This window comes from Lipotes vexillifer, unplaced genomic scaffold (assembly GCF_000442215.2).
Source record: "Lipotes vexillifer unplaced genomic scaffold, Lipotes_vexillifer_v1.1 scaffold1725, whole genome shotgun sequence".
In the NCBI taxonomy this organism is placed as follows: Eukaryota; Metazoa; Chordata; class Mammalia; order Artiodactyla; family Lipotidae; genus Lipotes; species Lipotes vexillifer.
The window spans coordinates 203,562-219,047 of record NW_006771840.1 but is presented as its reverse complement, the minus strand read 5'-3'; the positions used below and the strand labels follow the sequence as shown (position 1 = coordinate 219,047).

Sequence of the window (15,486 nt, the reverse complement as noted above, 5' to 3'; positions counted from 1 at the left end):
TTTTATTTTTCCTTTAGGTTACTTACAACAAGAGAACCTTACTTCTACCTGCCATGCTTTTATTTTGGAAAGTTCAAATTTAAAAGAATATGCAGAACACTGTACAGATGAAGGTTTTATCCCAGCCTGCTTACTGGTGAGTGATTTGTTCTTTAAGGAAATATTTCATCATTGACCCACATAAGACACTATAAACATGGTCTTAAAAATCAGCCCATTAGAAAAATCAAAATGGGCAGAAATTTGATAGTTTGTATTCATGCATCGGTGGAAAGACCTAAAGAAGGCCAGCTCTTTTTTTCATACATTTATGTCTAAGCTGGGAAGTGAATTCCAACTTTGAGAGTCAGTTTCAAAATGACACCCTCATTTCTAATTAGTTTCACTACTGCTTGTTTTGGTGCTTACTTGTTTACTACCTGTTATGGACTAAATATTTGTATCCCTCCAAAATTCATATATTGAAACCCCAGCCCTCAGTGTGATGGTATTTAGAGGTAAGGCCTTTGGAAAGTAAATAGGTTTAGATTAGGATATGAAGTTGGGACCCTCATGATGGGATTTAAAAAGTGAAAGACAGAGAAATGTCCATGTGCACACACATCAAGAAGGGGGATGTCTACAAGCCAGGAAACAGGTCCTCACCAGGAGCCAAATCATCTGCCAACTTGATCTTGGATTTCCTAGCCTGCAGAACAATGAGAAACAAGCCACCTGGTCTATGGCATTATATAGCAGTCCAATCTTTCCTATATTTGCTCTTCCTATACTTGCTTACTTCAGACAAATATAAAACAGATATTTTGATATCTTGTTGTCACCAGTAGAGCATTGTTTGGTATTTAATGGGTATATGCTAGAACTACATTATTTGAAATGATATTTTGTCATTTTATTTTAAACATGGATCTTTAGATTCATTTCAGCTGTCACAGGCAACATGATTATCTATGGAGGAAACCTAAAAAAACCTACAAAACTGCTGGACTTTAGCAAGGTCACAGGATACAAAGGGTACGAAAGTCCATCATATTTCTTTATACCTGCAATGAACCATTGGAAGTGGAATTAAAAAAAAATACCATTTACAGTAGCACCCAATAAACAAATAAAAATAAAATACTTAGGTAATACATCTAACAAAATATGCGTAAACTCTGTATGCTAAAATCTACATGAAAGAAATCAAAAGACTTGAATAAAAAGAAAGATACACTGTGTTCATGGAATGAGCAACTCAATATTGTTAAATGTCCATTCTCCAAATTTTGATCTATACATTCATTACAGTCAAAATCCTAACAAGTTTTTTGTTTGTTTTTGTTTTGAAATGGCCATTTATTGACTATGTCTGATCTGCAAGGAACCATTTACATCCTATTGTTGTTCACATAGTTTTTTCAAGAATAAACAAACAGAAACTACATCTAATCCATTCATTTAAGGGGGATGGCTAACGATGTGACACAGAAAGCCCTGTGTCTGCCTAAGGGAAATAGAGTAAGTCCCCTACATATGAACCTTCAAATTGCAAACTTTCAAAGATGCGAAATGCTACTACCCAGACATCACTGGATCGTTTTTTCAAGAGGATAGATGGAATTGAATCCAGCAAGGAACCAGAACCTGTGCCATCAACGTCAGGCATGAGTGAAATTGTAGTTTGCCCTCTGTCTCCTATTGCTAATGATCCTTCAGCTCAACCATCTCCCACCTCCTCTCCCTCCTCCAGTCAGTAACTCTTCTTGCCTTTTGACTCAATGCCAGCCCCTGTATGCCAGCTATTGTACTGTACTACTGTACTTTTCAAGGTACTGTACTGTAAGATTTAAAATGTTTTCTTTATTTTTTGTGTTTGTTTTTTATGTATTATTTGTGTGAAAAGTATTATAGACCTATGACAATACAGTACTATATAGCTGATTGTGTTAGTTGGGTACCTAGGCTAACTTTGTTGGACTTAACAAATGCGCTCTTAGAATGGGACTCATTCATATGTAAGGGACTTACTGTAATCAGCTTTCACTTTGATACCAATTAGGAAGTTATTTTCCTAATTTACTCAATATCTACCAGGCACACACTCAGCATCAGCAAATTGATAACATTTTATAAGAGTGATCCAGATTCACAACTCTTTTGACAGCAGGACCTAATTTGAACTGATATTTATAGTTTTAAAAATCCCACTCTCTAACTATTTATCCATTTAGTTGTAGAAATGTTAATTTTAGATTGTGGGATGCTGCCCCAACCCCACAGGAGTTATTACATAATACACAGTTTATGTCCAGGTATAATAGGCATTATCTCAAAATCTGAAAAAAACTGAAATTTAATACACACTTGGGAGTGATGCTGATAATGGGGGGGCATTGCATTTGTGGGAGCAGGAGTTTATGGAGAATCTGTGTACCTTCCTCTGAATTTTCTTGTGAATATTAAACTGCTTTTAAAAATTAAATAACACATATGATCCCAACAGTTTCAGGGACTTTGGATCTTCACTGCAAATGATTTGATACTGTTGGGCTCTTCATTTATTTAACGACAATAATTTTAAAGAATGAGAGTATTCAGAGAAAAATACTCAATAAACTTTTTATTAGACTTTTTTTTTCTTTTTTTGCGGTACGCAGGCCTCTCTCCGCTGTGGCCTCTCCCGTTGTGGAGCACAGGCTCTGGACGTGCAGGCCCAGCGGCCATGGCCCACGGGCCCAGCCGCTCCGCAGCACGTGGGATCCCCCCAGACCGGGGCACGAACCCGTGTCCCCCACATCGGCAGGCGGACTCTCAGCCACTGCGCCACCAGGGAAGCCCTAGACTTTTTTTAATTCATAATATCATAAGTTGTAATCCAGAGTTAATTTATCCTGTCTGGCAAATACTTTATAATTATTATATTTGTAAAGCTACCAAAAACATTGTTCACAAATCCAAAGAATTCCAATTCTTTTCTTTTTTTTTTTTTTTTTTTCGGTACACAGGCCTCTCTCCGCTGTGGCCTCTCCCGTTGTGGAGCACAGGCTCTGGATGCGCAGGCTCAGAGGCCATGGGTCATGGGCCTAGCCGCTCCACAGCATGTGGGATCTTCCCAGACCGGGGCACGAACCCGTGTCCCCTGCATCGGCAGGCAGACTCTCAACTGCTGCACCACCAGGGAAGCCCGTAATCACACTCTTAACATTAACTTGCAGTCCAGTATCAGATTTGCTTGTGTTGAATTGGTTTATTGACAATAGCTGATTTTTGTTAAAGTAGCACCCACTTAAAAGATCATTGATCACTTTATCATTATGAAATGGCTTTCTTTGTTTCTGTTTTAAAGTCTATTTTATCTGATACAAATATTGCTACCCCAGCTTTCTTTTCATTTCCATTTGCATGGAATATTTTTCCATCTCTTCATTTTTACTCTTTGTGTGTCTTTAGATTTGAACAACCGAGTCTCTTGTAGACCGTTTGTAACCTTCATACTAGCTTTATAGTGGGTGATCCACTACCTTTACTGTGTATTTGACTCTACTGGTGAGATATTTTTCTTTCATAATTTTCTTATTTCTAGTTTTGGCCTTTTCAATTTAAAGAAGTCCCTTTAAACATTACTTATTGGGTCAGTTTAGTGGTGATGAACTCCTTTGGCTTTGTTCATCTGGGAAACTGTATCCTTCACTTCTGAACTATAATCTTGCCAGGTAGAGTATTCTTGGTTGGTTGGTTATTTTTTCCAGCACTTTCAATGTGTTATGCCAGTCGCTTCTGGCATGTGAAGTTTCTGCTGAAAAATCCTCTGATCATCTTATAGGGGTTCTCTTGTATGTAACTAGTTGTTTTTCACTTGCTGCTTTTAAGATTCTCTGTTTCTCTTTAACTTTTGACATTTAAATTATAATGTGTCTTGGTGTGGGTCTCTTTCGGTTCATTTTTTATGGGACTCTATGCTTTCTGTATTTGGTTGTCTTTTCCTTTGACAAGTTAGGGAAGTTTTCAGCCATTATTTCTTCAGATAGGTTTTCTATTCTTTTCTCTCTCACTCTTCTCCTTCTGGAATACCTATTATGGGAAAGTTAGTGTGCATGACGTTGTCCCAGAGATCCCTTAAACTATCCTCATTTTTTTCAATCTTTTCTGTTTTAATTGGGTGATTTCTGCTACCTTATCTTATGGATTGCTGATCCATTCTTCTGCATTCTCTAACCTGTTGATTGGCTGTAGCGTTATTTTCACTTTGGTTATTGTATTCTTCAGTTCTCATTGGTTCTTTTTTGTATTTTCTCTTTGTTGAAGTTCTCACTTGAGTTCATTAATTCTTCTCCCAAGTTCAGTGAGCATCTTTATGACTATTACTTTAAACTCTTTTAGCTGGTAAATTGCTAATCTCTGTTTTGTTTATTTCTTCTTCTGGGGTTTTATCTTGTTTTGTTTGTAAGGTATTCTTTTGTCTCTTCATTTTGCCTAGCTCTCTGTATTTGTTTCTATGTATTATCCTGGTCTTGAAAGAGTGGCTTTATGTAGAAGGTGTCTGGTGGACTCAGTGGTAGAATCTCCCTGTCACCAGAGCCAGGTGCTCCAGGGGTATCCACTGTGTGGGCTGTGTGCACCTTCCTGTTGTGGTTGGGCCGCAGCTGCTGTGGGTGTGGTGGTGGGCAGGGCTGTCCTTCAAACTGGGGGTCTGAGGCCTAGCCACTACTGCTGCCAGCTTGCTGATGTGCAGTGCTGGCCTCTTGGAGTAGGAGCACAAGTACCACTTAAGTAGTGTTGTGGAAGAATAACCCAAACAGTTCTTAAAAAGGATATGTTCAAGGACTCTCATTACTCGACCTTAAGACTTACTAACGAGCAATAGTAATCAGGATTGAGTGGCATTAGGAGATAGTTAGGCATAAGATCAGTGGAACAAAATAGAGAGTCCAAATGTGATTTTTTTGACAAAAGCACAAAGGCAATTCACTAGAGAAAGGATAATATTAACAACAAGTGGTGATAGAACAATTAGACATCCAGATTTAAAAAAAAAAAAGAAAAAGAAGAAGAACCATTACACATACCTCATACAAAAATTAACCAACAGTGGATAATAAATCAAAATGTAGAACATAGAACTATAAGAGTTTCAGAAGAAAACATAGGAGAAACTGTGCAATCGTGGTTTTGGTAATGAATTTTTAGACATGAAGCCAAAAGCACTGACTGAAAAATGAAAACTTGATAAATTCAATGTTATAAAAATTTTAAATTTTTGCTCTATAAGAGACAATATTAAAAGAATGACAGGCCATAAGCTAGGAGAAAATATTTGCAGCTCTGAATAAAGGATTGTGCCCAGAATATATAGGAAACTTTTTTTTTTAAACTGAATTTTTTCTTTAGTGGGCAAGAGATCTGAAGACCCTTCCCCAAAGAAAATACAGGAATGGCAATAAGCATGTGAAAAAAATACTCCACATTATTAGTCATTAGGAAAATGAAAATTAATACCCCAGTCAGATACTGATACATACATATTAGAATGACTACTATAAAAAACAATTTTTAAAGTTTGTCAGATTCTTGGTGGCAAAGATGCAGAGCAACAAAAACTCTTATTCATTGCTGATGACAATGCAAAATCATACAGCCGCTTTGCAAAACAGATTGGCAGGTGTTTATAAAGTTAAACAACTGGGCCGCACATGACCCAGCATTCATACAACCAGATATTTACCCAAGTAAATTGAAAAACTTATATTCACACAAAAACTTACATGCTGATGTTTATCTGTGGTAGTCAAAAACTAAAAATAACCAAGATGTCTTTCAGCAAGTGAATGAATAAACAAACTGGTACATTCCTACTAGTAAGCAGTAAAAAGCAGCACTATTGATTCATATAATAACATGAATGAATCTTAAATTCTTCTGAATTCTTCTAAATTAGCAACTTTAACAAGTAAATTAATATACATAATGGGAGCCAGGTTTCTCACTCTGTGAGAAAGAAAGTACAAATAAGCATAAGAATGAGACCTGTAACATTAAATTATATAGTCAAAGATATCAGTTATGAAGTTTATTTTAATATATGTACAGTTATATACAAATACAGATTTTTTTTTTTTTTTTTGCGGTACGCGGGCCTCTCGCTGTTGTGGCCTCTCCCGTTGTGGAGCACAGGCTCCAGACGCACAGGCTCAGCGGCCATGGCCCACGGGCCTAGCCCCTATGCGGCATGTGGGATCTTCCCAGACCGGGGCACGTACCCATGTCCCCTGCATCGGCCGGTGGACTCTCAACCACTGCGCCACCAGGGAAGCCCCAGATTTTTTGTATATGTGGATTAGCATATCTGTGTGTGTAGCTCTGTGTGCTGTGGGGGCCTAGCTGCAGTAATACCCTAGTAACTACAAGCAAATCTACCACCCAGATTTTTACTTCTCATGGTTCTGGAGGTTGGAAAGACCAAGATCAAGTGCCCCTGTTTCAGATCCTGGTGAAGGCTGTCTTCCTGTCTTATAAACGACCACCTTCTTGCTGTAACCTCACATGAATTTATGTGGACATAATTCATTGTATAGCGTTCATTCAGCAATTGTTTTTTTAGCTACTAAAAATAAAGCAAGGTATAATGATCAAGTTAGTATTAGGTGTATCCCTTAACTTCGCAGACTTTAAATAACACAGAAGTTACTGTACCACAAGCAACTCTATGTCACTAAAATGGACAACCTAGAAGAAAGGGATGAATTCTTAGAAAGGTACAATCTCCCAAGACTAAACTAGGAGGAAATAGAAAATATGAACAGACCAATCACCAGTAGTGAAATTGAAACTGACTAAAAAACTCCCAGCAAACAAAAGTCCAGAACAAGATGGTTTCACAGGTGAATTTTGTCAAACATTTAGAGAAGAGTTACCTATCCTTCTGAAACTATTCCAAAATATTGCAGAGGAGGGAACATTCCCAAACTCATTCTGTGAGGCCACTATCACCCCGATACCAAAACCAGACAAAGATACCACAAGAAAAAGAAAATTACAGGCCAGTATCACTGATGAACATACACGCAAAAATTCTCAACAAAATACTAGCAAACCAAATCCAACAATACAGTAAAAGGGATCATATACCATGATCAAGTGAGATTTATCCCGGGGATGCAAGGATTTTTCAGTATACACAAATCAATTAGTGTGATATACCACATCAAAAAATTAAAGAATAAAAACCATATGATCATCTCAATAGATGCAGAAACAGCTTTTAACAAAATTCAACACCAATTTATGATAAAAACTCTTCCAGAAAGTAGGAATAGAGGAAACCTACCTCAATATAATAAAGGCAGTATCTGACAGAACTACAGCTAACATCATACTCAGTGATGAAAAGCTGAAAGCATTTCCTCTAAGATCAGGAACAAAAACAAGGATGTCCACTCTTGCCACTTTTATTCAACATAATTTTGGAAGCCCTACCCACAGCAGTCAGAGAAGAAAAAGAAATAAAAGGAATCCAGATTGTAAGAGAAGAAATAAAACTGTCACTGTTTGCAGATGACAACACTATACATAGAAAATTCTAAAGATGCTACCAGAAAACTAAACTCATCAATGAATTCAGTAAAGTTGCAGGATACAAAATTAAAACACAGAAATCTCTTGCATTCCTGTACACTAACAACAAAAGATCAGAAAGAGAAATTAAAGAAACAATCCCATTTACCATCGCATCAAAAAGAATAAAATACCTAGGAATAAACCTACCTAAGGAGGCAAAAGACCTGTACTCCAAAAACTATAAGATGCTGATGAAAATAAATCGAAGATGACACGAACAGATGGAAAGATATGCCATGTTCTTGGATTGGAAGAATGAGTATTGTCAAAATGACTATACTACCCAAGGCCATCTACAGGTTCAATTCAATCCCTATCAAATTACCAATGGCATTTTTCACAGAATTGGAAAAAAAATGTTTTAATTTGTATGAAGATACAAAAGACCCCAAATAGCCAAAGCAATCTTGAGAAAGAAAAACGGAGCTGGAGGAATCAGGCTCCCTGGCTTTAAACTATATTACAAAGCTAGAGTCATCAAAACAGTATGGTACTGGCACAAATACAGAAATATAGATCAGTGGAATAGGATAGAAAGCCCAGAAATAAACCCACACACTTATTGTCTATTAATTTATGACAGAGGAGGCAAGATTATACAATGGAGGAAAGACAGTCTCTCTTCAATAAGTGGTGCTGGGAAAACTGGACAGCTACATGTAAAAGAGTGAAATTAGAACACTCTCTAATACCATACAAAAAAATAAACTCAAAATGGATTAAAGACCTAAATGTAAGGCGGGATACTATAAAACTCCTAGAGGAAAACATAGGCAGAACACTCTTTGATATAAATTGCAACATTGTTATTTTGTATCCATCTCCTAGAGTTATGGAAATAAAAATAGTAATAGACAAATGGGACCTAATTAAACCCAAAAGCTTTTGCACAGCAAAGAAAACCATAAAGAAAATGAAAAGACAATCCACAGAATGGGAAAAAATATTTGCAAGTGATGCGACCGACAAGGGATTAATCTCCAAAATTTACAAACAGCTCATGCAGCTCAATATCAAAAGAACAAATGATGCAATCAAAAAATGGGCAGAAGCCCTAAATAGACATTTCTCCAAAGAAGACATACAGATTGCTAAGAGGCACATGAAAAGATGCTCAACATCGCTGATTATTAGAGAAATGCAAATCAAAAGTACAATGAGATATCACTTCACACCAGTCAGAATGGCCATCGTCAGAAAGTCTACAAACAAATGCTGGAGAGAGTGTGAAAAAGGAACCCTCCTGCACTGTTGGTGGGAAGGTAAATTTGTACAGCCACTATGGAGAACAGTATGGAGGTTCCTTAAAAAACTAAAAACAGAGCTACCATATGATCCAGCAATCCCACTCCTGGACATGTGTCTGGAGAAAAACGTGGTTCGGAAGGATACATGCACCCCAATGTTCATTTCAGCGCTTTTTACAATAGGCAAGGCATGGAAGCAGCCTAAATGTCCATCAGCAGATGAATGGATAAAGAAGATGTGGAACATGTATACTATGGAATATTAGCCATTAAAGCGAATGAAATAATGCCATTTGCAGCAGCATGGATGGGCCTGGAGATTATCATACTAAGTGAAGTCAGACGGAGAAAGACAAATATATCACTTATATGCAGAATCTTTTAAAAAATGATATAAATGAACTTTTTTACAATACAGAAACAGACTTAGAGAACAAACTTACGGTTACCAGGGTGGGGAGTGGGGGAGGAGGGAAACTAACACAACATTGTTAATCAACTATACTCTAATATAAAATAAAATAATTTTTTTAAATGACACAGAAGAATAAAATAGGGATCTGCTATGAAAGTTCAGGAGGGGAAAGGGAAGTAATCACCTATGTGTTAGACATTGTCTTAGATATGTTAACATTTATCATCAATCTTCACCACAAAAGATTGTATTAATTAAGAAGTCATATGTCTTAAGTCATTAGGAAGTCATTTTTATATATGAAAGTAAGCCTTAGAAAATCTGGGTGATTTTTCACACATGCAGTAAATGTTGAACTTAAAACCAGAACTGTCTGCTCTAAAAATCCTTGGCTCTTCCCTGTTCTATTATATGACCTCAAACTTGAGGTAATAAAAGCCTGCCCTTTAATTACTGATAGGAATGGGGGCAGTGGGGAATGACTTTATGAGATGATAGAAGTGAAAATAGCAAGGTACTGATCCTTGGGAAGGATATCTCCTACACTCAATTTTTTTACTTTGTTCTTTGGCAGGTTCAAATGGCATTCAGGATAGAAAGGGCAGATTAGGAGTGGGTCCTCATTTGTGTGACTGGATCCCTACCTCCCAACTGAAAACTGCATCCCTGCCATTGTACTATCTTAGCTAAAGAAACATAGTCTCAATATCTTATTCAGACAAGGTTCTTTACCCTTAGAAGATTTGATTCACCCCCTGACAAGCTACTGTTTCCATCTTTGATGACCTGCTCTTCACCATTTCTTTATCATCTACTCTGTAATCCAGATCTTTTATTAATTTTTGTGGTGAAATATTTTGTAGTGGGAAATTATTGGTAGTATTATTTGGTTTTGGTAATGCTTGATCTTTTTCTTTTCAGTCTTTATTTGGAAAAAATTTGACAACAATTTTGAATGAATATGTAGCTATGAAAGCAAAAGGTAAGAATTCAGGTTCAGGGATTTTTTTGTCAGTTTTATACAGCATTTATCTAATATTTTTAATTAGAAATAATTTTTAAAGGATATTAATACTTCTTAAAAGCCATAAGTAAACTTGTGTCAACTATGATGAGATAAAATTTACTGTGAAATATCTAATTAAATAGTTCATTTTTATTGAGTGATAAGTATAAAATAACACTTTGCTAAATTCGTGTCTTAAGGAGAAAGTTAGATTTATTCTCTCATGTTGGTTATTTATATAGTTAACAACATGTTAAGAAAAGACTCAGCAGTAAAGAAGTAGTGTAAATGATAACTTTTTTTTAAAAAAAGCTTAACATTTATTGAGTAGTGTCTATTGCAGCATTGTGCTATGTGCTTTCATAGGTTTTATCTCGGTTCTTAAAATAATCCAGTGAGAGTTGTCGATTGTTTAGACCTGTTCTTAAGTATCAGAAAATTGAAGATTAGAGAAGCCAGATAACTTTTCCAAGATCACAAAACTAGAAACTGTAGAGAGTAATAAGCCTAGAAGTTCAGGGCCTGAAGGTTTTCTTTTCCCAAACTATTTTAACTATCTTATAGGAATGTTTAATGTGTAAATGACCTCAGAAACAATATGTTATTGCAATACAAAGGTTTATATCCCACTTTTATGTTGGGTAGCTTTCTCTGGTTTGAGCTTTTATAAGCATATAGTAAAGAATTTAAATACCTTATGAATTTCCTATCATTGTGGCTTTAGAAAAACACATCCTGAAAAAGATTAATTAGTCCTGAGGAATTTTACCTGTAATTCTAAGTAGAGTAGTTGCTGAGCAGTCATGGTGATTTGGACATGAAAACATTGGATGTAGAAAACTAATTTCCACACTCCACAGGGGTTTGTATAATTTTATAAATTTAATTTATAAATCAAATTATTTTAATTTACTTTCAAATGTCACATGATAAATAGAAGAAAGATTTAAACTAGTTTGTCTTTTTTATTTCAAAGAAAATATAAAATTATTGATCTAAAAAACCTGCATAGTTTTCACAAGTTTCCTCTTCCATCGTATTGTATCTGATTCTTAATGGCTTGAGCAAAGAAAGCAGCCTCGTTGTAGCTTTGCAGGTCTTTTACAAGATAGGCTTATTTCTCAGTTCCCAACAAAATGTCAACAGCTGAGAGATAAGTTTTCCTTATTGATTTTCTGTGTCTGTTCAAATTAAATGATGAATTTTCTCCAACTGTATTTATTATGAAATGTTTCCTCTTATGATTTAGAAACATCAAATGATGTCCCAGCAATTTTGTCATCTCTGTGGAAGAAGTTAGACCATACACTTTCTCAGATCAGGTAATAAAAAGCTTATACAATAAGCTTATCAGAATGTGCATAATGATTTTGGAATGCAAGCGCGTGTAAGAATCACTTCACATATAAATCTTAGGACCTACACTGTGCATTTATATAACACTGATCTAATTTTGAAATTATAGGTTATTGATATTTGTCTTTGATTGAAATAATTTGAAATTAGTTGTGTATTTTAATAAAATGTTTAGAAGTGAGGAAATTAATGGCACTCCCGGGTTCCCATAACAATTTAGAGGCAGATATCTGGCTGAGTACAGATCTAGTCCCAGTCTTGGTGAATGCAAATCTCCTAACGTGGGCCCCATGTGACTTCCCTTATACAGTTGTATCTTCATTACACATGCAGAAAATTGATATGTGGAATCCATGCCTCCTTTGTTCTACCCTTATAAGGAAACAAACTTGAATAGTAATACTTCTGAATCTTCTGCTTTTAGAATTTTCACATGGGACTAATGCCTTCTACATATGTCAGGGCCTTGGAATGCCAGTTTAACCATCCTTAGAATAGGTATCAATTTTAGAATGTATCTTATTTAACTAGAGTCTAGTATGAAAACCATAGTTTCTTACCCTTCTCCAACAGCTACAAGTGAATACCCCACTTAAGGAGGGGCCTTGTTTCTTTCCTCAGTTTAAACTGCTAGAATGGTTCCAAATGCTTTCTGTGTAACTCTGTACCACATCTTATTTGGTAGTCTTACTTTTTTTTTTTTGGCTGCGTTGGGTCTTTGTTGCTGCGTGCAGGCTTTCTCTAGTTGTGGCGAGCAGGGGCTCCTCTTTGTTGCGATGCGTGGGCTTCTCACTGAGGTGGCTTCTTTTTTTTTTTTAACATCTTTATTGGAGTATAATTGCTTTACAGTGGGGTGTTATTTTCTGCTTTATAGCAAGTGAATCAGCTATACATATATCCCCATATCTCCTCCCTCTTGCGTCTCCCTCCCACCCTCCCTATCCCACCCCTCTAGGTGGTCACAAAGCACGGACCTGATCTCCCTGTGCTATGCAGCTGCTTCCCACTAGCTATCTGTTTTACATTTGGTAGTGTATACATGTCCATGCCACTCTCTCACTTCGTCCTAGTTTACCCTTCCCCCTCCCTGTGTCCTCAAGTCCATTCTCTACATCTGCATCTTTATTCCTGTCCTGCCTCTGGGTTCTTCAGAACCTTCTTTTTGTTTTTTTTTTTTAGATTCCATATATATGTGTTAGCATACGGTATTTGTTTTTCTCTTTTTGACTTACTTCACTCTGTATGACAGACTCTCGATCCATCCAGAGGTGGCTTCTCTTGTTGCAGAGCACTGGCTCTAGGAGCATGGGCTTCTGTAGTTGCAGCACACCGGCTCAGTAGTTGCAGTGTGCGGGCTCTAGGGCTTGTGGGCTTCGTTGTGGCGCACGGGCTTAGTTGCTCTGTGGCATGTGGGATCTTCCCGGACCAAGGGTCTAACCTGTGTCCCCTGCATTGGCAGGCAGATTCCTAACCACTGTGCCACCAGGTAAGGCCCAGTAGTCTTACTCTTATTCCCCTTTCCTGACCCTCATCTTTCCTCCCCTTGCAGACATCCTCAAAGACATTCACAGTTTAATTAACACCTATGATTATTTGTAAGTTACTGCAACATTTTATTGACAAGGTATTACATAAAAAAAGAAGGCTCTTAGCCAGGTGTTCTCCAAGATTGGTTCGTGTGCTATTAAAACTGCTTATTCAGGGCTTCCCTGGTGGCGCAGTGGTTGAGAGTCCGCCTGTCGATGCAGGGGACACAGGTTTGTGCCCCGATCCAGGAAGATCCCACATGCCGCAGAGCGGCTAGGCTGGTGAGCCATGGCCGCTGAGCCTGCGCGTCCGGAGCCTGTGCTCCGTAACGGGAGAGGCCACAGCAGGGAGAGGCCACAGCAGTGAGAGGCCCGCGTTTCGCAAAAACAAAAAAACCCATCTATTCCAGGAATCCTTCTCTGAACGCCCCAGGGTGGGCTCGGCGCCCTGCTCTGACCTTTCATAACATGCTACAGACTTCCGTTAACAGGGTAATAATGCTATAATGATTTATTTAAGTATTCATTTCCGGCGGGCAAAAAAAAAAAAAAAGTGCTTATTCGATTTGGTAAGTTTCGTGGCTCTTGTTGGTAGAGATTTATTTGACAGATTTTTGAGGACAATGGCACAGTGTCTTACTGTTTACAAAATATCAATACATGGGTAACTTCAGTTCATAGTAAAAGGAGAATCAGCTTGTATTGTGAATTTTCTTATCTGTTTGCTTTGTTCCTTCTTTAGAGCGTCCATGAAGTAATGTCATAGTCATAAATTTGATGAAAGCAGGATCTCGTTTGAAATCAACTTGGATTCTGAAGTATTTATGTATGGAGTTATATGTAAAACCAGAATTTCTCTGGGAAGGCATCTCTATAGTTATAAAAGATAATTGATAATTGTAAAATATTATATACAGCTTTCTTAAATATATTGAGTTCCTAAATTCAAGTCAAATTGTACTCATAGTGGGATGTCAAGGCTCTGTAATGCTTATTGCATTGGATAGAAACTGGATTATTAAAATTATGTGTGTGTATATGTTTATATGCCACTGTTTTTCTCCTAAAGCAAATAAGATTTGGTTACCTAGAAAAAGTACTTATCTTTTTTGTCTGAGAGAGATTTCTTGCCTTTTAACTCAATTTACTTCAGGTCTGACTGTAACTAAATCAGAATGTATTTGGCAACAGAAGTTTTTTAATGTCAAACTACTTTTGTTTATTAGGAGCATGCAAAGTTCCCCAGGCTTTGCTGCCAATCAGAGAGGTTGGTATTCAACTTTAAACTATAAATAATGTTCCGAATTACTTTAAACTCAAACTTACTGTCAGATGAACATTTTAGTTAACAATACATGTATGCTAAGTTTATATTTTGTTTAAACTACTGCTTTTCTAAGTACTGTTACCATATTAGGAAATAATATTTTCATTTATTGTAAAAATATGCATTTTAAATATTCCTTATTTTTCTCATTGACCCTCATATATTCACATCTTAATTCTCATTCCATAAGTCTGTTTCCTAATTTGTGGAGATGTTATCAGTGTGAATTATTACAGAAGAAATGTATTCTTGGATTTTTAAAGTTTGAATGTACTCAATTTTAGTTTGTTTCTTTTGAAATTATCATGTAAACTTAGTTGATATTTTTAAGGGCTGTTTTTTCAGTCCGTAGATCCACCATGTTAAACATGTAGTAGAACACATATCATGTAAACTCCTTAAAATTCCCAAACTACTCTGACATTCAGTTAATTTTTTTAAATGCTCATGTGTTTCAGCCCGAACAAGAAGTGGAATTGCAGAAATCAAAAGGCAGAGAAGGCTTGCATCTCAAGCAGCTCCTGTCAGTTCAGAGTTGCTGACTTTACCGTATCTTTCAGGGCAATTTACTAATTCTCCTTTGACAGCTACACAAGTTATTCGGCCAACTGGCCAGATTTCAACTCCTTTGAGGTCAAATTTTGTAGTGGTCAACCATTCACAGTCACAAGACATTATGACCCGTAAGTTTACATTCTGCACTCTTAAATTTTGTTTTTAATCAAACTGTATAAATGAGATGATGTGCTAATGTCTTTATATTCATGGTATAAAATTATAGCAAAAAGTAGATAAGAGACTAGAAGTAGAATAGACATTAGGTAAATCTGCCATTAAATATGCATATTATTAAATCTATGAGACATTTTAATCTAGGATTCTTCTTATGTCTGTTCTAACTGAAGTCCAACCTTGAACTCTGTTCTAGTTCTCAGTTCTCTTCATTAATAGAAAAGACCCTGTTATTTGATTTTAAAAGGAATGTGCATTATATTTCACCAACTTCTTATCTT

At 36.6% G+C, this 15,486-nt stretch overlaps 1 protein-coding gene across 1 annotated transcript in view; it reads left to right on the top strand.

The window, feature by feature from the left end:
- NPAT (nuclear protein, coactivator of histone transcription) overlaps window positions 1-15,486 on the top strand; it is a 53,514-nt gene that overhangs the window by 15,739 nt on the left and 22,289 nt on the right. The window contains exons 2-6 of the mRNA XM_007447214.1: window positions 18-136; window positions 10,180-10,240; window positions 11,514-11,586; window positions 14,373-14,413; window positions 14,932-15,156. Coding sequence (XP_007447276.1) covers window positions 18-136; window positions 10,180-10,240; window positions 11,514-11,586; window positions 14,373-14,413; window positions 14,932-15,156 — 519 coding nt within the window. The remainder of the gene's footprint in view (window positions 1-17; window positions 137-10,179; window positions 10,241-11,513; window positions 11,587-14,372; window positions 14,414-14,931; window positions 15,157-15,486) is intronic.